Source organism: Eleutherodactylus coqui, chromosome 1, assembly GCF_035609145.1.
Source record: "Eleutherodactylus coqui strain aEleCoq1 chromosome 1, aEleCoq1.hap1, whole genome shotgun sequence".
Taxonomy (NCBI): Eukaryota; Metazoa; Chordata; class Amphibia; order Anura; family Eleutherodactylidae; genus Eleutherodactylus; species Eleutherodactylus coqui.
In genome coordinates, this window is record NC_089837.1 from 204,458,318 (window position 1) to 204,482,781 (window position 24,464).

The following is a 24,464-nucleotide window of genomic DNA, read 5'->3' on the forward strand; positions in this document are numbered from 1 at the left end:
AAAAAAAGACATGGACACACAACTGCATATCAAACATTGATTTAGTGCTTCTCAGCAATATTTTTGAACATGAGGCTCTTTGTTACATTTCAATCAAATTTTATAAGCCTCCTAGTCACTTTGTGCACCTCTGACAGAAGGTTCTGATGTATGCCAGTGAATAAGCATATAGTGGCATATATATTATCTATAGACTCCCAAGCTTAGAAAAAACCCTATATACAGCAGAGTATACATTTATTTGTAGGATAACTCTTTATAGAAAAGCATAGTCAACAATACTTTTCTGTAGAATAAAAAATGATCTATACAGGCCCAAAATGGGTCAAAAGAGGAATCTTTTGACCCCAGCAGGTGAATGGCACCCTATGGAACATAGGGTCGAAACATGATGTGAACAGGTCTGAACAATGACAAACCTGCAGCCCAGTGAGATGCAATGAGGGGTGGCTGCTGCAAAGAGTTCTGTCCATTGCTAGGTACATTGATGCTTGTTGCAGACTTTACCTGAGCTGCCCCGTCTCTGATAGTCCTTCTCTAAGCGTTTGTCCAACTTACAGATGTCGATCTGTTCTTTTTTGGTCTATCCTACAGAGTTTTCCTCTGCTATCCTGGATCACCATAACCCTGGTCCACGCAGCAGGGGATCGGACACAAGTTGGGGAACCCAGATCTAAAATTAAAAGGGGTTGGCCATATTAAATTGACAATTTTCTAATCTGTGGCAGGCAGGAAAATGGATAATTTACCAATTTATATAAATAAGGAGTACTGTGCGGTTTTCCTGGTTTGGCAAGTCATGCCATCAGGCTGAGAAACACCTTTCTGTAAGTCAAGGTAGCTTCATACGGGCATAGGGGTTTTTGTGCAAACCTCAGAGATGCATTTTTGCGGAATGAATAAGACTTTTTGCATACAAATCGGCGTATTTTACTCTACTTTTTGCACTTACAGGGCCATGGTTAATTGCAGTTAGGACACAACCCTGCCCCGATTTTAAATGGCCATTTAGCTTCTTGACTTCCAGATGTGTCTTTTCTCACTGCATTTGCGGACCTTAGGTAAAGCAAAAGTAGAGCATCCTCTGTTTTTTCTCACGCACACAAAGTGAGGAAAACAACAAGGAACCAATTGAAATCAGTTAGTTATATTCTCTGCATATTGCACATGTGAATCTTCACTCAGTAAGCAATCCAGCCTATAAAATGGCAAAGATGGAGGGTCATGTCACTTGACATGTCCATGATTGCTCTGAGCATGTGTCAAGTGTCCAGATCTGCTATCAGCACTGACAGCTGGCTCCACCCACCAGCCCGTTCCTCTGTAGAAGGGCTCAGCCTGAGTCTTCCTGCTCCCCATGCCTGGAGCTTCTGAGTACTGTTATTTTTCCCTGACTCATAAAGGTCCTGTATCCCTCCTCCCTCTCCTTCCTTATAATGTTACAGCAGATAGGTAGACTGTATACAATAAGCCTGGATGTCTGACAGTTGAAGCTGCTTTTTGATGTCATTAAGGTTCTATTATGACACGCACAGCTTGGAACCATCAATACCAGAGCACAGTGGCCATTTTAAGTCAGTCTCCACTGGAGCTGGAAGTGGGCAGACATGTCCTATCTTCCCTGAGAAGCTGCAGCAGCTGGATAAATTGTATGTTGGATGGAACGACAATTTCATTCAGCCCACAAGGGTGAGATGGCGGTCTACTAAAATCTGATTGGTCTCTGCTGCTGCTGTCCTCATTTTTTAAAAGGTAGTCTCAATTCTTCCATGGAGAGGAATATGGTAGATAGGTAAGCAGGTAGGTAAGTTCAGTTCTTGCAGGCTGGGGAATGCTTATGGGCAAGGCCTTATGCCTGGTCGGTGGTGCATCAAATGGCAAGAAGGTTCATGCCTGTACAGTATTTCCTGATCATTGGCGTCAGCTGCTGTCTGCTCCGAATTATAAATCAGGGGCCTGACAATTTTTAAATAGCAGTGACTGTGGGTCACACAGGTGTGTTGAAATGGCCTGGCATGAACGATACCTGGAGCACAAGCGAGCTCCCAGGATATGTTGTAACTCAAAAGTACAATGACGTTATGCCTGACCAAGGTTTCCTACTTGGATAATAACACTATCATAAGCGATATGCAGTGGAGTTGGCATATTAACTGGTCTGCAGTTTTGCTTCCAACAGTATCTACCAGACGTAGACCCTCAGTGGATACAATGTTGAGAGCTGGGAAGACCCCTAGAATAATCCACGGCAGGCAGGCAAGCAAAGTGTAAATAATGTGATTGGTTAGCTGCGCTAGAACTCTTGCTTGTACCCGAAAAAGGTTTCGCCTGCAATCCAGCCTTCCAACCCTGCCTTCCCCTGCTTGAGGAGACGACATGTTTACTCGCAAGGCACAGGCTCTGGCAGGCTTCTGCGGCCACCCACAATGCAGCGCTGCAGTCGTAAAACTTTTGCATAGCACCACCTGGTCTACCGCCCCTTATCATTCCTCTAGCATCATACTTACGCATCATAGGCTTGGAGAGCATTCAACACTCTTCACCTCTCTGTGCAGGTTAGTTCAGCAGATGATTATATTGTACTTCCTAGCTTGCCTCTGAAGGTTTGTCAGTCAAAGGATTACTTTTGATTGTCACATTTGCAGTCAGGATGTAACTTCTTCCCTAAAATGAGGAAAATTCACTTAAACCTCATGTGGTGTATTGCCTTCTGGGATAACATTAATAGCAATAATAAGAATAATGATAATCATCATCCCCATCAGCTGAAGTTATACACACAGTAGGCCTTTTTTCAGCCTTACATAAACTATATATCTAAAGATGTATAAATCTATATATTTAGATAGATATCTATATAGATTTTATAAAAGGCTTGTTTGCAACCCCACTGCAGGCCATTCTGTGCTCCACCTTGCCACAATATATAATCAGACAGCATATCTATAAGAGAACCTTCATAGCATTACAGCTTAGATACAGTGGTCCTGTTCTAATAACCTGTATATAATGCATTCGCCATATAATAGTTAGATACCAATTATATACAGTGTAGTTACCTCCATTGATTACAAGTGACATCTTCTGTGAAGGAGGTCATCCATTTTCACTTTTCTTCCCCATCCGGCCATAAAACTTTCTTGAAGTCTCTGTACACTCTCCCCATGATGCCACTACCCCCAATGCCTCTCACAGTTTTCCCACAGTAAGTGTCCTCTCTTGTGCCAAAGTAATACTGCTCACACATAGTAACAATTCCCTTGTGGTAACCACCACAAGAAATAGTGCCAGCTTTGTTCCCCCACTTAGTAATAGTTCCCCTCTGTGCCCTCTACAAAGTAATAATGACTACTTTGAGTCCTGGAAAAATCAGAGTTAATTTGTTTTAAATCCCTGCCCCCTATGTATAAAAATAACAATTGTGTACTCACTTTTTCCCACATGTTATATTTTCTGAACCAGGTCTGCAGTTTATGGGACATCACAGGCTGCTGCAGCCAATTGCAGAAGTCAGTGCTGTGATTGGCTGCAGCATATTGAGGATACACTGCTGGATCTGCAGTGAAGCCAAGAGAGGCAAGTATACGATTATTATTGTATGTGGGGAGCATTTTTTTTTTAATTTAACTTCGCTATTAGGATTTGAACCCAGAACCTCCTTCTCTCAGAGCAGCGGCTCTCCCTGTGGAGCCATCCAGGCCCTTGTACAAGTTCCCCTGCATACTTTAGCCTTGTTCCTAGATCCTACTACTGTTCTAGCTATATAAACCTGGCCATGTTCCCTCCTTTCTTGTGTGATTATTATGCTTCAGCCATGATCAAGCTCCTCTCTTCCTCCTCCGCAACAAGCGTACTGGAGACCACCTGATACAGACCTCTGGCTTTCCTCCCAACAACGATACCCGTCTCTTCCAATATACTGCATTGTAAAAGGAGAAAGTGTTTTAATTCCATGCATTCCAATAACACCGATGGATTTGTCTTTTTAATTCCCTCTAAAAACAGCATTAGCTGTGACTAATACTATCAATAAGGCTCAAGGGCAAACACTTAAGGTAGCAGGTTTACATTTAGAAAAAACACGATTTTCTCATGGGCAACTATATGTGGCGTGCTCACATGTATACCACCCACAAAACCTTTATATCCTAGCAAAAGAGGACAAGACTAGAGATGAGCGAACGTACTCGGATAAGCACTACTCGTCCGAGTAATGTGCTTTATCCGAGTATCGCTGTGCTCGTCTTGAAAGATTCGGGGAGCGCCGCTGCTGACAGGTGAGTTGCGGCGGGGAGCAGGGGAGAGCGGGCGGGAGAGAGGGAGAGAAAGATCTCCCCTCCGTTCCTCCCGGCTCTCCCCTGCAGCTCCCCGCTCCGCGGCGCTCCCCGAATCTTTCAAGACGAGTACAGCGATACTCGGATAAAGCACATTACTCGGACGAGTAGTGCTTATCCGAGTACGTTCGCTCATCTCTAGACAAGACCAAAAACAGTGTTCAGAACTGTGCCGACATAGCATATTGCAGTTACATTCCTTTCACCATTTCAACTTTTTACGTTTCAATATACAGCAAAACACAGATTAGATAAAAAATACGTGGACAAAGTTGCAAGTAGCACGCTAATTACATATAAACAGTTAATTTTGCTTGAAATAAGTATTTTATGGCTCTGTTTACTATCTGGTTTGGATATTTTGTATTGCAAGTGGCCAACCCCTATAAAGGGGTTTTCTGGCGAAAAACTATCTATGACTTATCCTGAAGATGGTTAATTAATAGTTAACCGCCAAGCACCCACTTCTTAGGCTGCGTTCACACACACCAGAATCCTGGCGGAAATCTCGCGTCTTGGCCGCAGCAAAAAAACGCAAGATTTCCGCCGGAAGAAGGGCTGCTTCAAAACCCGCGGCACTTAGCAGCGGGTTTTGAAGCGGCCTGGCCACTCGCTCTTCCACTGCGGATGGCGCTCCCATAGAGGAGAGCACAGCCACAGCAGAAGAAGAAAAAAATGAACATGCTGAGACCGGCGAATCCACGCCGGCTTCTGCCAGCTTTGCCGCGGCGGATTCGCCATCCCATGTGGACGAGATTTCTGAGAAATCTCGTCCACATGGCTGGCTAAACCCGGGATAGGCGGCCGCAGGCGGATTTGCCACGCCGAAATTTCGGGCGGAATTTCCGTGGCAAATCCGCCCAGTGTGAACCAAGCCTTAAGATTTCTGGCAATCAGCTGACCGCCTGGCCTTCTGTCAATACTTGCAACCCAAGCTTAAAAGGAGTTTTCTGAGCAAAAACTATTGGTTACCTATTCTGAGCATAGGCCATCAATAGTTAATTCGGCAAAGACTCACTGCTCAGGAAGCCAGGCAATCATCAGATCTCCCGGGCCACTGTCAGTGCAGAGGTCCGGGCATCACCATCGGAAGTGCCGTAGCTGGCTTTTTACTCTCATTAAAGTCAATAGGAGTGCTGCCTCTTATTACACTTCCGTGACCAAACCCGATGTCAGAGGCGGAAGTGTCGTAAGCGTAATTGCCGGCTTCAACGTCCGTTGATTTCTATGGCAGAATAGCCAGCTATGGCAATTATGTTCTCGTCCCTGATGATGTCACTGCACTGACAGCAGGTCAGGCGATCAGTTGATTGCTATTAATGCCCACTGGTGGGGGTCCCTGGAATTATTGATTACCCATCTTGATCATAGATCTTTTTTGCCCAGAAAACCCCTTAAAAGGGTTAGCTACTTGCAGTATAAAATATTCAAAGTGTCACATAAAATAAACAGAGCTAAAAAAAAGCAAACAAACGTGTTTCAAGCAAAATGAACAGTCTCTATATGCAAATTACAAACCATTGCACTTCCCCATGCTCCTGTGGTAGTTTTCACTCCAGCAGGCTTGTATGGGTGGAATTTCAGGAAAAGTGAAAGTGCAAATCCCAGCATGCATCCCTGAAACGAACTTCAGTATCACAGACACCTCCCTGCTTGACTGTTCTATTCTGAACACAGCGGCTAACTAGCATATATTCATGCTCCTCTGGGAAATAGAAGCAAATTGAAGATGGGACAATGCCTCTGCAGTGCCACCATCTATTTGCATAAATTTCCTAGAGAAGCATGGAAGGTCTTATAAATCTCTTCACTAGGTACTCTTCCTAAGGAGAAACCATACACTTGCTTACCCACATCATAGGCTTCAAGCCAGCAAACCTACTCCACACTGCTGTGGGGTAAATACCCTGAAACAGTCGTCTGTGTATGGTTTATCTTTTCCTTCTAGACAAGACTCTGGCTTGGCTTATATTCCCAGCCATTGTTAAAGGGCTTGTTAAAATGTCTGACATTAACTTGCAGGAATATTGCATTCTAATACATGTCACTGTAGAGGCATTGTTCCATCTTCCTATTTGCATAAATCTCCCAGAAGAGTATGGAAGGCGTTATAAATCTCCTCACTAGGCGCTCTACCTAAAAAGAAACCATACCCTTCCTGACTTTAGATGCAGTTCTGCTACTACCATAATGTACAGCTCAGCATACATTTTTGAACAGTGAGTACTGATAGACAATGTCTGGCGTTTACATTCTTCCATTAGAGCAGAACCAGGACAGAACTGAAATCATCTACCTATTATTGTAAATGAACTATGTCCCTGTGCAAACCTCGTCTTAAAAAGAGATCTGAAAAACAGATACAGCACTGCCACCTAGTGATATGTTGAGGAACAACTTAAACTGACCATATTACCTAAACTTAGGTATTGTTGTTATTTTAACATCCACTAGCCACCCCCATCCCCTCAAGTAAATTATACATATTAACTTATATACCCGGCTTCACCCGAGTTTATTTGATACAGGCGTTTACGCGTTGTTCGTGTACTTGAGAGGAGCCGAGGAATAAAATATGTATACACATAGAAGAGCATAAGATTCTCATCAGGCTGCATGTACTGATGTCCCTCTGCAGAATGTGCCTCTCCTCACTTAGGACCTAAAGAATACTTGTTCCAAAGTTCATGCTTGTACGACACCGGGAAAATACATTACATACGGATGCACTTCCTTCTGCAATTGGCATTGAATAATCGAGTTGTGACCCCTTTACTTTTCCTATTTAGGATCTAAATGATGTTGCTGCCAAATTTCATGTTTGTACGACACCAGAAAGTTAGAGTATTATATATATATATATATATATATATATATATATATATATATATATATATATATATATTATATCATATAGATAGATATTAGTGTGTGTGTGTGTGTGTGTGTGTGTGTGTGTGTGTGTGTGTGTGTGTGTGTGTGTGTGTGTGTGTGTGTGTGTAAGCCCTTACTGACTGGCCACTAATTCCCTAACTTCCTGATGTCGTACAAACATAAAAATCGGCAGTAACATTTTTTACATCCTAAATAGGAAAAGTAAAGGGGTCACAACTTGATTATTCAATGCTAAGTGCAAAAGCATTGGAACCCCTATGTAATGTACATAATCTAATTCTCTAACTGCCTGGTGCCATACAAACTTGAAATTTGGCATGACCATTCTTTAGATCCTAAATAGGAAAAGTAAAGGGGTCAGAACTCGATTATTCAATGCGAATTGCAAAAGTAAGTGCACCCCTATGTAACCCCTAGAGTGACACGGACCTAGTTACCTTGTGCTTGAGAAAGGAGCGTTTCAGCTCCGAAACGCGTTGCACTGCACTGACGTCTGAAGCTCTGTATAAATAAATACACGTTTATTTTACCACAGAGAGCTCTGTCCCCTTCTTTTATGCTCTACGGATTACACTGGTCCATACACGCATACGTGCTCCTTTTAGGCAGTCACAGTCGGTACCGCACCCTGAGCGCATGAGTCACTTTTTTCTTTTCCACTTGGTAATGTAACTTCCTGGTGTTGTACAAGCGTGAAATTTGGCACAACAATCTAACTGACCTCTGTGTGTATATACTGAGGAGAAGCTACCTCACCTTTATGTGTATATACTGAGAACAATCTAACTGACCTCTATATGCATATACTGAAAGGCTGTAAAGTACATAAGGAAGCGGCCATGGACTGCACAGATGGAGCATGCCTTTAAGGCTAAGAAAGGGCTGCAACCTCTAGTCTGGGGTTACATTTGAATAAAAGGGGTGTTACCTTTTAGGATAAAAAGTGAGGAGAATGGGAGTGGTGGCACATTCTGCAAAGGGACATTGGTACATGCAGTCTGAGGAGACTCTAATGCTTCTCTATGTGTATACATATTTTATTCCTCGTCTCCTCTGAAGTAACCATGACTTCATAAAAATTTCGGGTGCAAATAGGTAAACACCTGTACCAAATTAACTTAAGCGAAGCTGGGTATATCAGCTAGTACAACTATAAAGTTGCATGTAGGTAGTAGCAGTAATATTTCTATATGCCTGAGCTTTTGCAGATGGGGAAAAATAACCAAATGGGAGGATTTCCTTAACATTTCCTAATAACATTTCTTGTTCTTTTCTCCTCAGAATGGGTGGCGTATGGAAGAAAGCTCTTGGTGGAGTGTCCTGCAATTTCCAGAATGGTGGTACTCCACTGAAAACCAAGAGACTGCTAAGTCTCTGAGTTCATTGCCAGCCCCCTCTGCTCCCTTTAGTTTTGAACTGGAAACATATTCCCCTCTCCTGCCAAAATTTAAGACAGTTTGCCCACTTTGTAAAGTAAGTGTTAATGACACAGCTCTTGGCACCTCAGGTTATGTCTTCTGCTACTGATGTGCTTATTACTATGTGAAAAATCACCAGCGCTGTCCAGCGAGTGGCTATCCAACGGAACTACAGCACCTAATACGACTCTACACATCTGATGCTTAGACTAAGATTGTCTAAAATACTGTAGACGTCAGGAACCGGATAGACCGCCCCAGAAGCCAAGCTGGGTTTTAGTGGCCTAGCAATGGGAACTTCTAAAGACACTAATAGAGAACAATCAACAAAGTAGACCATTAGCAAGTTAGTAGGTACACTAAAATACTTGGCTCCTAGCATTTGTCCAGTACTGGCTTAGGTGTAGACTGAACACAGTGGGAGATGCAGATGTTTGGGTCCATGAAGATGAAGTAGAATCTATGGTATCGTTTAGACACAAACACAATTACATCTAATTTTTGAACATCCATCAAGTACCACAACAAGCAATATAAATATCTTGATTATTTGTATTAGAATGCAGATGCAGATTTTTGGTTAAAGCTTTATAATAGACTAATAAAATGTATTTACAATTACACGGGCAGCTGGTACTAGAAGCTCCACCACAGATACAGGCAGGAGCGAGGCTGATCCCGGGCAGCAACAACTGGATGATAAAAGGCAGCGGATGCCAACAGAAGGTCATGATATGAGCAGCCATATTGCAGGATTATTAGTATCCCCTGGGGAACTCCTCCCAGATCTCTCTCCATGTTGGTGGTTAGCCCCCCTTCCTTCCCGATAATACAGTAATGTATTTAGCAAATCCCACAGTCATTAACTATAGATTGAAAACCACAATAAGCTGCAAGTTGGTTGAGTTTTTTGACCAGAATCTGTGAACCCGGCTTAAAACCTCACTCACACAAGCATATGCTCTATCTGTATATTTTACGGACATAATGCAGACAATATACAATACCATTGATTTGCATTGGTGTATTCAGACGTGCGCTAGTTAAAAAATAAATAAATAAAATTGCAGCATGTGTTATTGTGAGCCGTATTTACAAACCAAAATCGCACATTTAAATCTATAGAAGCGTAAAAAAACTATGCTACAGCTGTTACATGCTTATATACTGCGTTTACGCCGGAAGACAGTGTGAAGAAGAGGTGACGTCAGTTGGGCCTTTTTTTTTGTGTGAGTGAAAAATGCACAAAATACACGCAGACCAAAATTGCATCCATCCGCGTGAATAAGCCCCAAAGCTGAGATCTTACTGTGTGGGGCTTTTTGACTTATGAAATGCAAGGAAAGAAAAATCTGAAAAGCCACATGTAAAACATATGTTTTCCATAACATACGTGCGTTGTACAAGTGTAACCAGTGATAACGTATATAAAAAGCACATGAAAAATGCGCTGTGTGAGGCCAGCCTATCTGGACTCATTGGATCATTTGCACACTATATATTATATATAATTTTATTTTTTTTTACTGTTGTAAGGGGTGATTTTGGCCCTTTAATTTAGTTCTTGTAAGACAAGACATAACAGTAATCCTCTGAATAGTGCAGTGAAGTGGGCGGAGCCTGGAGTGGGCGGAGCTTCCAGAAGGAAAGTGGCAGTTGGTCAGTCAGACGCCATCTTGAAGCCAGATGAGAACTGCTGGTGCTGCTGACAAGATGTTAATATAACTGGATTGGATTTTGCCAGGAACAGCTGGAGAAGCCAGAAGAGGAGAAATGGTGACAGTGGCAGATGGAGAAGAAAGAAGAGGCAACAGCAAGTCCTTCAGAGAGTCCAAGGAGATCTATCCTGTAGCAAAGACCAGGCAGACAAAGAGCGCAGCGGAGACCCATCTAGGGGCCAAATACGTTGGAGGACAGACGGAACAGACATTAAGGACTGGATTATTACCTGATGGGACCAGTGAACCGCAGCAGTCAGAGGGGAAGCCAGTGCCGGCCGCAGCGTCAGCCTCAAGGAGCGCCAGCGAGGGGGTCGCCTGGAGTCGTAAGCAACCAAGTCACACAAAGATTAGCAGTCATTTAAGGCAGTTTAACGGTGAGGATTTTGTCTTGGATTTCAGTGTGGACTTCCACAGATTTCACCTTTTAGGTTAAAAACCGTGAAATCTGCAGCATATGCTGATTCACCGTGCAGGAGTCCACACCGAAATCATTCTTGGCCCTGTGTGACGCACCCTAATGATGTAGGAGGAGTCGGACGATATTCTACATGCAATATATTTGTGTGACTATTATAAACAAACACTAATCTATGTATACCCCCCCCCCACATATTATATATATTATACATATACACACAGATACACACATACAAACACTGAATAGCCATTAAGATATGAAAAAAGAGAGTTAAAAGGGGTTTTCAGATTTAGTACATTTTTTTTTAAAAACAATAGATCAGGTCCCTACTGCTGGGACCCCTGATCGCCAGAATAAGGGTCCTGAGGTCTCCCAAATAAACAAAGTGGTGGCTCACAAGTTAAAATGGCCACTGCAGCTGTCCTACTGCAATAAATGGAGCAACAGCGTGCGTGTACGGCCACCACTCTATTCATTCTGCAGACTTCAGGACTAACATTCTGGTGACTGCAGGGGAGGCCGGCCGTCGGATCCCCACCGATCTATCAGTTATCACCTATCCAGAGGACAGAAAGAAAAAGCATAAAAAACATCACCTAACCAGAAAACCCTTTACTACAGAAATATGACATTTTTGTGCTTTCCTGAAATGGGACGACACACAGGAGATGATTTCCTATGGAGATATTTGGCCTATATGGTAGTCATTGAGGGCCCTTATCTATTGCATGCTTATGTAAAGAAACGGTTCTATAAGGGGCCGTCAGTCCACAAAAGACTATTTGTAGGTGTAAGTAGGTACTGTTATTCTCCAATGACTGTGATAGTTAAACTCATCACTCATCGTTTATGCAGCATAAACAATGGACGATGAGCTGAACGATGATCGCTCAGTGTAAATAGCAGCCATTCAGTATTAACTGAATGGAGAGGGGCGGGAGGGAGCGAGAACTGAAGTCTGCTCCTGAGGCCCTGCTGTGAGCCATAAACATTTGTCCCATCTTAATGGGGCTTAGCGCACAAAACATAAATATTACCAATCCCCTAGCAATGTTCAGAAAAACTGAATTCTGAGATTAGAGTACTAGACTAGAGATGGGTTAAAACTTCATATGTGTAGAGATAGAAGACTTAAAATGTCAGATAGCACATCAATATGGAGTCCAGGGCAGAGGGTAAATGGCTGACCTCTAAACCATGGCAAATGTGATCGATATTGATTGATCCCCCAAAGGATCCAATGGCACTCACGTATGCGCCTATAAGGCTGACCCATCAGTAGCACATCACTACCCGTCCCAACCAATGACAAGACAACTGATATGTATTTGCTAGCGTCTTGCCACTAAGTCAGACCCTTTGCCTTAGTGGCCGTTTTCTGCCTTATGCTGAGGCCCGCTAATTAACTTTTAATTAATAAACAAACACAAAGTTTAAAAAGCAACTCTATGAAACCTGTGCTACTATAATTTTGGTTCTTCTGCCTTGGTGATTCCCTTATCACTTGCGGGATAGGCAATGGCCAGCAGGGACACCAGTATCTGGCATTCTGTTGCCATGGCAACCCATTGGCTCTTCACGATTATATCATAGGGGTCCAATGATGTCACAGAGGGAGGGCTTCCCTCTATGAACCCTTTGCATGCCTTGATTTAAAATAAAAATGTTTATTGATTTCGGATGTTACAGCAAGAGTTTGGCCATGCTTAACAGCTAGCACCAGACGCAACTTTGCGCAGGCTCAGAAATATATGGTACCTGCATGTTAGCAGACTACTCCGTACAGCTCCAAAAAGCCAAAATCCAATGCTAGCCAGCTCAGTCAGAACCCAACAGCAAAAAGCCCCAATCATGCACCTTACAACCACATTTATAGGACAAGGTCACATGACTTACAAAAGTTACATTTCCAGACATAACTCAGATTGTAACGCATTCAGTGCTGCAGCTAGGCAATACACTTCATATTCATACAACATAAAACAGACTGACAATACACAAAAGCTTGAGACTACATAGATCACTCAGAACCTTCCATACATTAACGTCTGTACACTACAGCTGTGTTTCACTATACCTATTCTGTGATTGGCCAGTGCTGCTCACATGATCAACACTGGCCAGTCACAGAACAGTACTTAAAGGGGTGGTCTCGCGAAACAAAGTGGGGTTATACACTTCCGTATGGCCATATTAATGCACTTTGTAATATACATCGTGCATTAAATATGAGCCATACAGAAGTTATTCACTTACCTGCTCCGTTGCTAGCGTCCTCGTCTCCATGGTTCCGTCTAAATTCGCCGGCAGCTTGCTTTTTTAGACGCGCTTGCGCAGTCCGGTCTTCTCCATTCAGCACGAGCCGCTTCAGTGTGCTCCCCGCTACAGCTCTTCTGCGCATGCGCAGATGAGCTGTCACTGCTCGGGAGCGCGCTGGAGCGGCCATTCTGTACCTTCCTCTGTTAGAGGAAGGTGCAGAGCTGCCGAGCTGCCGGAGAAGCCGCCCAGCTGTCCTGCCGTCCAGCTGTCCAGGTAAGTGATGGGCCGGGGGGGCTGTCGCTGCGCCGGGGGGGGCTGCCGCTGCGATGGGGGGGCTGTCGCTGCGATGGGGGGGCTGTCGCTAGGCCGGGGGGGGCTGCCGCTGCGATGGGGGGGGCTGTCGCTAGGCCGGGGGGGGGCTGCCGCTGCGATGGGGGGGCTGCCGCTGCGATGGGGGGGCTGCCGCTAGGCCGGGGGGGGGCTGCCGCTAGGCCGGGGGTGATGCTCACTGATAGGTGAAGGCCCCGGAGCCCAGCGCTGGGCTCCGGGGCCTTCACCTGGGCTGAGGGTCTAGCGCTGGGGAGCCGGGAGCGTAGCGCTGGGGAGCCGGAGGCTAGCGCCGGTTACCTGCTGCCTGGCGGTGCGGGGCGTCTGGTCGGCGGCTGCGAGGCGTCTGGTCGGCGGCTGCGGGGCGTCCGGTTGCCATGGAGACACAGCTGGCAGCGTCTCGGGAGCGCGCACGTCGGGCTGCAGCGAGCGACGGGGAAAAAGCCGGCGGCCATCTTGGGGAAACTTTTATAAGTTACTGAAACGCTGGAACGGTAAGTACGAACCAGCTAGGAAAGTCATTTACAGGGGTAATTAGTAATGTATGTTTAATTAGGGGGACTGGGCAAAAAAAAAAAATCACTGCTTCCTCGAGACATCTCCTTTAATGCATTTAGAAAATGGTGGTAAACATCTCAGCCGCCTGAAGACTGATCCTGAATCGACAAAACCAAAAAATTGCCAACAAAATTACAAATAATATACCCCCCCTTCCCCTCTGTTCCTGGAGGGTCGCTCAAGTCCTGCTTCATGCGAACAGCCAGGCTTTTGGGCAGCATACTCCGTCTCAGAGGCTCTGTACTACAAGCTATTCTTTCTTAGAAGCAATGACAATGGAGGATGTCAGTTTTTTGCTTTGTCAGGGGCATACTGTAGATAACCGAGAGAGGGAAATCCAGACGTGCTGCTAATAACTCATTCATGCTGCTTTAAGTCCAATAAATGTAAACTATATGGGTTTTAGAATGAATTGACACAACACTATTAGCAGTAGTGACATTTTGGACATAGTCCTTCATCTGGCAGGCCGTATTCATAGGGGACAGTGAACAACTACGACATGGCCTCTGTATGTCAGGTGTAGGAAAAACATGTCCAAAACATCACTACTGCTACTAATTGTTGCTTTGTCTATTCTGAAACCCATAAACATCGTGTATTGGATTTCAAGCACTATGAATTGGTTATTTGCATCAAGTCTGGAGTATGGTTCCCTCTCTTGGTTTTCAACAGTATTGCAGGCCTTTGGGTCAGGAATTGTCCGTGTGAATGATCCCCCAAGCGGAGATCTTACTGTGGGGACTTTTTGACATGTTGTACAAGTTTAGCCAGTGATAATTATGATCAGTGATTATATATATAAAAATATGCATGACAAGTGTGCTGCGAGGCCAACCCACCTAGGGTCCTTGGATTATCATTTACACACACACACTAATATATATATATATAGCATATATTTACTATTGTAAAGGGTGATATGGACTCTTTAACTTAGTTCTCGTGCGACACAGCATAACAGTTATCCTTTGAGTAGTGCAGTGAAGTGGGCGGAGCCTGGAGTGGGCGGAGCTTCCAGAAGGAAAAGTGGCAGTTGGTCAGTCAGACGCCAGATGAGAACTGCTGGTGCTGCTGACAAGATGTTAATATAACTGGATTGGATTTTGCCAGGAACAGCTGGAGAAGCCAGAAGAGGAGAAATGGTGACAGTGGCAGATGGAGAAGGAAGAAGAGGCAACAGCAAGTCCTTCAGAGAGTCCAAGGAGATCTATCCTGTAGCAAAGACCAGGCAGACAAAGAGCGCAGCGGAGACCCATCTAGGGGCCAAATACGTTGGAGGACAGACGGAACAGACATTAAGGACTGGATTATTACCTGATGGGACCAGTGAACCGCAGCTGTCAGAGGGGAAGCCGGTGCCGGCCGCAGCGTCAGCCTCAAGGAGCGCCAGCGAGGGGGTCGCCTGGAGTCGTAAGCAACCAAGTCACACAAAGATTAGCAGTCATTTAAGGCAGTTTAACGGTGAGGATTTTGTCTTGGATTTTGGTGTGGACTTCCACAGATTTCACCTTTTAGATTAAAAACTGTGAAATCTGCAGCATATGCTGATTCACCGTGCAGGAAGTCCACACCGAAATCATTCTTGCCCGTGTGACGCACCCTAATGCTGTAGGCTGAACTGCCAGATATTCTACATGTAATATATTTTTGTGACTATTATGTACAGAAATATAATATATATATACACACACATACATACACACTCTGAATAGCCATTGAGATAGGGTTTTCATAGGATATTGCTAAAAATTGCATCGCTGGAAATGACAAAACTAATAAAGGATTAATGAAATAACCAGCATTTAACATATAGGTGTTAACTTGTACATGTATGGGAGCCAAGCCGGCTCCAAGCACAGAGGGTGCTGAATGTGTTAAATAGCAGACATCCCCCTTCATCTTCTGGGACCAGATGCCAGCTGCTTAACTTATATTACACACTCAATGCTGAACGCAGCATCTATGGCGTTACAGGGTATCTCCTTCAGCCCTCCCTGCAACACAACCATAGGATATCTAGGGGTTACTATGGCAACCCAAGGCCTCGTTAATGCTCCTGGGACTGTATTAAGGCCTTTTATGTCTCAACAGTGACACGATACAATATAGAAGTATTGCTGTGTAGTCTGTCAGTAATCGCATGTTCAAGTCCCCTAATGGAACTAAAAAAAAAGTATTTTTTTTTTAAATAAAATATATTGAAAAATTAAAAACCTCTCATATATATCTAAAACAAATAATTATAAGTAGAAAGGATCACAGCAATACACAGAATACTTCATATCAGTGCAGGTTGGGCATATAATGTACACACCTACATAGAAAACGGCAACAAATAAGGCAAACTGCGGAAATGAACAGTTTTATCTTGTCACTGTTCATGGCACTGTATGTATAAAAAGCGCTGAAGGCACTCGTCCTTCCCATATGGTACGCAGAATAATGTGCTCTGTTATAACAAACCTGTCAAGTCACCCAAATTCAGGGCTACCAACCATTTATAAAGTCAGTTTGCAAAAACAGGGTGCTTTTACAACAGGGTGAATGTAACTAGAGGGGGGGGGGGGTAATCTCATTCACCCAATCCCCATTCTCTAAAACCCTTTAAGGTCATTGCCTTTTGGGCATAAGGGTGCAACGATTTTGGGGGGGGGGGGGGGGGGGGTTCATCTTCCCTTTTAAAAAGTAATTTTTTTTAATTGGCTTGGCCATATGAGGGCTTGTTTTTTTGCCAAGGGAATTATTGGAACTATTTTTGGGTATATATGCTATATTGTAAATTTATACATTTTTTTTTGAGAGCAGGGAAAGATAACACAAATTCTACCATTTTTTACAGCTTTAATCATGCAGCATAAATGACATGATACATTTTTACTGCAAATCGGTTCAATTATGACAATACCAAAATTCTTATTTTAAGGTTTTACCACTTTTTTTTACAATAAAAACACTATTTTGGATTTTTTTTTCTACATCGCAATTTTTTCATTTTCTGAGCTCTTAGAGGTCTTGTTTTTTGCATATCAAGTTGTGATTTTATTGGTACCACTTTGCTACATATGTCTTTTTTGATCACTTTTATCTGCCTTTGTGGGAGGCAAAAAGAAAAGCATTTTGCTTGCATTTTTAACGTGCAAGATGCTCAATTAATTGTACAATTATGTATAGCACAATACGAAGAGTTTTATTTATTTACACAAAAGGGGAAAGAGTGCAAAAATATTTTTTTCTTCTTTTTTTACACATCATATTCCTGTGATAAGGCACTGTAGGACTTCTTACTGCAATGCCTATCGATTGTAGTAGCGTTCATCCTACTATGGCAAACCATTGGCCCACCGTCATTACATCACGGGGGGCCAATGAGGTCACAGAAGCAGTGCCCTCTTTCTGTTAACCCTTTACATGCCATGATCTACATTGATTGCGCCATATAAGGAGTTAAAAGTGCAGATCAATGTTCATTGACTTCGGGTGTGGCAGCAAGAGGCTTCTGAAAAGAGCCATCCAAATGATTGTTTCTGTCCAAGTGCGTTCAGTCAACTTGAGCAGGACAGTAAACTGCGTATTGTCTAGCGATGGTGTATTACTGAGAGGAGATATATATAGGTATACTGTGAATTTGGTAAAGTATTTTCCAGGAGAAAAAGAGTTAAAGGACTACTCACATCACTCACCTGTTCTATACCCCAACACTTGTTTGTTAAATTTTAATTAAATTTTCTTTTACCATATTCTTCGAGAGAGGCCCGACGCGGGACAGACCGGCCGAGAGGCCCGACGCGGGACAGACCGGCCGAGAGGCCCGACGCGGGACAGACCGGCCGAGAGGCAAATTTAATTGCTTTACTTATTTATTTTTCCTTTTTCCAGATGCTGAACAGACCGGCCTCACCCACGACAGAGGCCCCTTCGGCTCCACCCACGACAGAGGCCCCTTCGGCTCCACCCACGACAGAGGCCCCTTCGGCTCCACCCACGACAGAGGCCCCTTCGGCTCCACCCACGACAGAGGCCCCTTCGGCTCCACCCACGACAGAGGCCCCTTCGGCTCCACCCACGACAGAGGCCCCTTCGGCTCCACCCACGACAGAGGCCCCTTCGGCTCCACCCAAGACAGAGGCCCCTTCGGCTCCACCCAAGACAGAGGCCCCTTCGGCTCCACCCAAGACAGAGGCCCCTTCGGCTCCACCCAAGACAGAGGCCCCTTCGGCTCCACCCAAGACAGAGGCCCCTTCGGCTCCACCCAAGACAGAGGCCCCTTCGGCTCCACCCAAGACAGAGGCCGCCCTGCTGTTTAAGAGACTATTTGTTCTTACAATGGCTTGCAGGCAAAGAGTGTTGCTGAGTTGTAAAGCCAGCCAATGTATTTGAAACTGTGCCCAATTAGTGACTCTAACTCTAATTTAGCTGCCGAGTAAAGACTTATTGTTTACTGTAATGTGTACTGTTTTTAAATCCACCTACACCTACTTTCAGTAGTAGCCTGTGACCTGGCTTTTACCTTGAACTAGGGGCCCTCTAAGCTGTGGGCTGAGGACATACACTCTGGCAGGCCATAAAGCAAGATTCTTCAAGATGAAGGATTGTGTGAAAGCATCTTGTCATTGAGTGCTAGTCAAGCACCTAAAGGAGCAAAACACTACTGGACACCCGTCCAGATATGGATAGAGTCAAGAGCTTAGTGCAGTTTCTGTAGTTCTCATTGAAGAAAAAGGAAGCTATAAAAACTGCCGTTTCCTTAACTCCCAGAATTTTGATAAGTAGGATTAATAAATTATGGGTGAAAATCTAGTACTGAAATTTGTTACAAACCTTGGCACAAGATTCTCCAAATTTATTAAGAGGCCCATTAATAGATATGCCACATTTGTGTGTCCGTCCATGCACCAGAATTTTAGATTTATACCAGAAATTATGTCAATTATTGGCATAAAAAAGAATAAATGAAATTACTTTTTCCAGTGTGTGGCCAAGGCTTCTTGAAGTCTGGTACTGTGAAATGTTGCAGATTCTTCACAGCAAACTCTGCAATGTGGAATCCACAGCAGTTCCACAGTATTACCATATCCTAAGGAGTTATGGGGAATGCATGCGGCTTGGTTGGATTCCGGGGACTGGTGCTTTACGTCTCCACCGGATGCATAGGCGTAGCGTCAGGGGGTGCTGGGGTCGCCATGGCGACCCGGCCCCTGCGCTCAAGGGGCCCCGGGGTCGCCCTTCGCCATACCCACATGCACATTCAGTGCATTAATGGCTGGCTGTTCTTTCCCCCGCATAATGCTTCAGCCTGATCGGCCAGCCTGAGAGGAAAAGCAGGGAGGTACTCACATGGGCCAGCAGGGGAGGAGGGAGGAGGTCACATGGGCCGGCAGGGGAGGAGGGAGGAGGTCACATGGGCCGGCAGGGGAGGAGGGAGGAGGTCACATGGGCCGGCAGGGGAGGAGGGAGGAGGTCACATGGGCCGGCAGGGGAGGAGGGAGGAGGTCACATGGGCCGGCAGGGCACAATGATCATGTGATCATGTGCTGCCCCCTGCTTCCTGTTGCACGGAAGTCTCTGAGTTTACCTCTCCTGCTGCTGCTGTCACATGGAGGAGAAGTGGACCGAGCCCTGGGGTAAGTGTATATATGTGTGTGTATCTGCCTGTCTCCCTCCTCTATCTATCTCTCATCTCCTATCTCCTATCTCTCCTATCTCTCCTATCTCTCCTATCTCTCCTATCTCTCCTATCTCTCCTATCTCTCCTATCTCTCCTATCTCTCCTATCTCTCCTATCTCTCCTATCTCTCCTATCTCTCCTATCTCTCCTATCTCTCCTATCTCTCCTATCTCTCCTATCTCTCCTATCTCTCCTATCTCTCCTATCTCTCCTATCTCTCCTATCTCTCCTATCTCTCCTATCTCTCCTATCTCTCCTATCTCTCCTATCTCTCCTATCTCTCCTATCTCTCCTATCTCTCCTATCTCTCCTATCTCTCCTATCTCTCCTATCTCTCCTATCTCTCCTATCTCTCCTATCTCTCTCATATCTCTCATATCTCCTATCTCTCTCATATCTCCTATCTCCTATCTATCTATCTCATATCTTCTATCTATCTATCTCTCTATCTCTCTCTGGTATAAGTTATATATCTCCCTGGATTTACTGTATTTATTTGCACCCTTTACACACAAGGAAAAAAACGCATCAAAACCCCATGCGGTTATTAATAGTGTCTGCAGCTCCTTTAGGGTGACTACCCACTACAGTTTTTTTTTCACGGCGAAATTCGCAGCTTTTTTTTTTTCTGTAGGGGTCTATGGGACTTTTAATGTTAAAATAGCGATCGCGCAAAATCGCAATTTACCGCAAAATCGCGATTTTGCGCGATTGTGATTTTAACATTACAAGGCCCATAGACCCCTGCAGAAAAAAAAATGCTGCAAATTTTGCCGTGAAAAAAAACTGTAGTGGGTCGTCACCCTAAGTACGCGGTCTTTAAATACTGCATGCAGGTTTTTTATGTGTCTTAATTGTGGTTCTAAAGTGCAACAAAAACATGACCCCCCTAAGGCTGCTCTCACACGTGTTCAGAAAACGCAGCTTGTAATCGTGGCATTTTTACCAGAGTTTCGAGCAGCCTTTTTGAACACAGGTTACAGCATTTGACAGCGCTTTTTAATGCGCCCCATCATTGTGATGGGTGAGGAGATGTGTTAAAAACCACAAAAATGCAAAAATAGAACAGACAGCTCTCGAAAATCACAGTGATAGGGACACCGCGTTCCAGCTCAATTTTGAGTAAGCTCATTAAAATCTATGGGAGTGTTATACCGTGGTGAGTACGGCACTCGGGGCGCTGTGCTAATAGCGGTAAAAAGCGGTGTGTGAGAGTGGCCTGCGGGGCTACAAACAAATGTTCATGTGCAGGAAATGTATCATGTTTGGAAAGATTAAACCAAGGGGCAGATCATGTATGCAGCCGCAGCACGATATGGGTATGGGGGAGTGTAGGGTGGAGGCCCAAGGGGGGGGGCCCCCGAGCTGAACTTTTGCACCCGGGCCCCTCAGCCTTTAGGTACGCCCCTGACCGGATGCTTGGGGTGGAGACATAATTGAGCTGTGTTGAGGCAGGTGACGCCCAAAGCTTTTGATTGGCTGCCCCTGCAGCCCTTCCATCTCTGGGTGTCGGCTCCTATCTCCCGTCCGGACCCCGCTGCAGTCACTGTCCCGACTCCAGAGACTGTCAGCTCCCATCTGCAGTCCGGACCACACTGCTGTCAATGTCCCTGGAGAATGACAGAGCAGGAGAGCAGTGGGGATGGTGAGTGACAGCACAGCAGAGGATTGGAACACATAGGCTGGGAGGCTGTCAGCACAGGAAAGCGGCAGAGATGGTGAGGGACAGACAGTGCAGCGGAGGACTGGAGCAGCGCAGGACAGCGGCGGGAGGTGGGGAGTTACAGCGCAGCGGAGGACATCGCCGAAGAGACATTGGGACTGTGAGCAAAGGTGCAGCAGATGTGGGGACAGTACGAGCGAGTTGGGCCCTGGGGTCAGTGAAGATGGGGGAGATGCAATACTCTGACAGCAGCTGGTGGGAGCCCATCGGGGACTGTGAGAGCCTGCATTAGCCATTCACAACCTGTGGGACTCACCTGGCCCTCCCCTCTGTCAACCTGGCTAACCCATGTCTCTACCCCTACTTCCAGTGGAGACAAGATACACCAGTACCTGGATTCCAACTGCAAGATTCTCGCAACCGGATGAGACCTGTGCCCCTGCAGTGACCCATGGCTTATCTGTCCGGCATCTTCGCTCTGTGGATGTGCCGGCTGGCGCACATGCGCAGTGCAGGACCAGCGGGTCAGCGATTGCAAGGCTCGCACTGACATAGGACATGCTGCGATTTGGTTATCGCACATGTTTTCTGCAATCACAATCGCAGCTGTCTGCATAGGATTGCATAAACCACTGCAATCCTATGCAAGTGTGCAACAGCGGAAATGCCAAATGAAATCTCACCACAGAATTTCCACCCGTGTGCATTCAGCCTTATAAAGTACAACAGTTGCAGTATATTATCCAGCTGTACGGAGGGGACATTTCTCACAGCAACATAAATAACCAACTCATCCCAGCAAACTAAAACCCTCCTCAGTGCTAGTAGCACAGCCCCATCAGCAGTCTCTGCCCTGGTCTTACCCCTCTTGTCTGCTCCTGTCTTACAGCCATCACTCCCTAGTACTTCTATATAAAGAGTCAGAGCAGCAGGTGTAATTCATGGGATGGAATGCGGGTCGGGGATCCTCCCAACTCTTCCCCAATCGCCTCCAGGACCCTCTCTATGCTGGACTGGGACAGAACACGTTTTTCTTCTATCTTCAAACACAATGGGGCTGATTTATTAAGACTAGAAACTGTAACCAGTACTGTAACTTTACGTCCTGTGGCGTTAAGGGGTTATGAGGCGTATGCTACTTACTACATGTGTCTTGGGCTGCTCCTGTGCCAGAAGGAGAAATCTTTAGCAGTTATGAGGCAGTTATCTGGTGTGAATTATACTAATATAGTGGGTGCAGGCTATATTTTCTCTATTGGGGCCACTGCAGAGAATACTGCTACTATTGGGGCCGCTGCAGGGGGCACAGTTACTATTGGGGCCACTCCAGGGGGAATGGCCACTTTGCACAAGAATTTGCAGAATTTTGGGCCTGCACAGAGCAGCCATTTACCCTGGGGATAATGGATTGTGGGGTCCTGTCTCTTTAGGCCTTGTCATATGGCACTTGTCATATGGACACACAAATTTCCAATTTTTTTTATATAGCTGTCAATTCATGATCCAGAAAGTCAAGTAAACACTTGCTGTGAGCCGATAGAAATTCATACTATAATGTATGTGGAATCAGACAATGTGATTTTCTGGATGTGTTTTCTCATGTTGTCTCTCATAGTTGAGGTCTACCTATGATGTCAATTACAGGCCTCTCATCTTTTTTAAGTGGGAGAACTTGTACAATTGGTATCTGACTAAATACTATTTTTCCCCACTGTATGTTCGTGTGCCAGAGACCTTATAGTCCCAAATGTACAAAAAGAACAACTCCTATCGTCTCAGTATATCTGCCAGTAGTAGTAAGAAAACAGGGATAAAGGGGAATTATCAGTCGTACGGTCAAAGCATTAGTGTGCGGTGATACAGAGTCTGCCTGCGACAGGAGTCATGTGACCCAACATCACTGTGGAAGCCTGCAAACTCACACTGCCATTGGACTTGTGCCGTTGCACTGCAAGTTGTAGGCTACCGGGACGAGGTTGGATGTTTTGCACTGTGACATGGTCACAACCACCTGTGACTCCCACCCTGACTGCGCTGAGACCATCGGCAGTGCGAGGCTGCAGGGCTACACAGCGATCTTTGTTTGTGTGAGCCCTGCTGCGGCTAAAGCTGTGTGTAGCGCCGGCCTAATCTATAGTGTGATGTATAGCAGGGATGTGCAGGAGCGCAGAGCTGGAGACTAAACTGCTGCCCCCTGCAGTCTTTGTAGAGCTCCTCCTATTTGTCATTCTCACACCAACACAGAGTAGTCAATTCCATAGACCCCCAATCATCACCAACAACTGTGCAGATGTCACTAAACTGCCGTAAGAATCCAGTGCTCCAGAGCTGAAATCTGCTGCACTGATTCCCAAGCTACAGCATCAGCCAATCACATTGTTCGCTCAGTAATATATGCAAATGAGCAGGAAGGAACTATTTTTCAGCTAAATTCTCCTAATAATTCCTTTTAGGGCTCATTCACATGGGCGTAATGTCACAGCGTATTATCCCCTCGTATTTCCCGTGTGTAACACACGGTGAATGGAGGCGATGAAAGACTCTGGACTCTATGTGTTGGAGCTGCGAGGGAGCGCTGCACATGATACGCAGGAGGAATAAATCGCAGCATGCTCTGTTTCTCTGTTTCATATGGAAATCTTGAAGGACTGTGTTTTGTGACGCTGCCGTCCCGCAATGCCTCTGAATGGACGGTGTTTAATACGGAGCCCCGCTCTACACAGAATGGGGGAATTTGAGAAAAAAAAGTCACACTGCGCATATCCGTGACGTCAGAATCCAGTGCATGCGCAGTGTGTATCGCAGTCCGTATGTCATGTGATCTCTGCGGCAGAGCGTAGGGGCTGCAATGAGTACAACGCTGAGATCTTCAGTAGAGGGGATTCATTGTAGATGGTGTTATCTCACAATAAGTAGAATGTCTGCCTCTCCCCAAGGCTGCCTTCACATGGGCGTGTGTGATATCAGACTGAGAAACATGGCCGATATCGCGCTTGTCAACGCGCATTTTACTTTTTTGAAATTGCGATCCTCTGGCGATTGTTTTTATACGTGTCGGAGGATCGGCAAGCCTTTCCCATTGATTACATTGGCAGACATCACATGGCATGCAATGTACCATTGAAAACAATGGGTGATGCATTCCGAGGGAGGTGAAAAAATAGGACACGCAGCAAGAGAAACACTGCCCATGGAAATGCACG

At 45.2% G+C, this 24,464-nt stretch overlaps 1 protein-coding gene across 2 annotated transcripts; it reads left to right on the plus strand.

The window, feature by feature from the left end:
* Positions 1-15,000: 15,000 nt before the first annotated feature.
* On the plus strand, positions 15,001-18,313 carry LOC136611279 (collagen alpha-2(I) chain-like). 2 transcript variants are annotated; one of them, XM_066590745.1, is made up of 2 exons: positions 15,001-15,394; positions 17,810-18,313. In XM_066590745.1, the coding sequence occupies exons 1-2, from the start codon at positions 15,073-15,075 to the stop codon at positions 18,235-18,237; spliced, it is 750 nt and encodes a 249-aa protein (XP_066446842.1). In that variant the 5' UTR covers positions 15,001-15,072; the 3' UTR covers positions 18,238-18,313. The 2 variants fall into 2 exon arrangements, with proteins under 2 accessions (XP_066446842.1, XP_066446849.1); XM_066590752.1 differs by having other exon boundaries at positions 15,001-15,343.
* The last annotated feature ends 6,151 nt before the right edge of the window (positions 18,314-24,464 follow it).

Excerpts from the sequence above, each read along its gene's own strand:
- LOC136611279 (XM_066590745.1), top strand. The coding sequence starts at position 15,073 with ATGGTGACAGTGGCAGATGGAGAAGGAAGAAGAGGCAACAGCAAGTCC. Across the intron at positions 15,395-17,809 it reads TCATTTAAGGCAGTTTAACG|ATGCTGAACAGACCGGCCTC; the intron begins GTGAGGATTTTG and ends TCCTTTTTCCAG.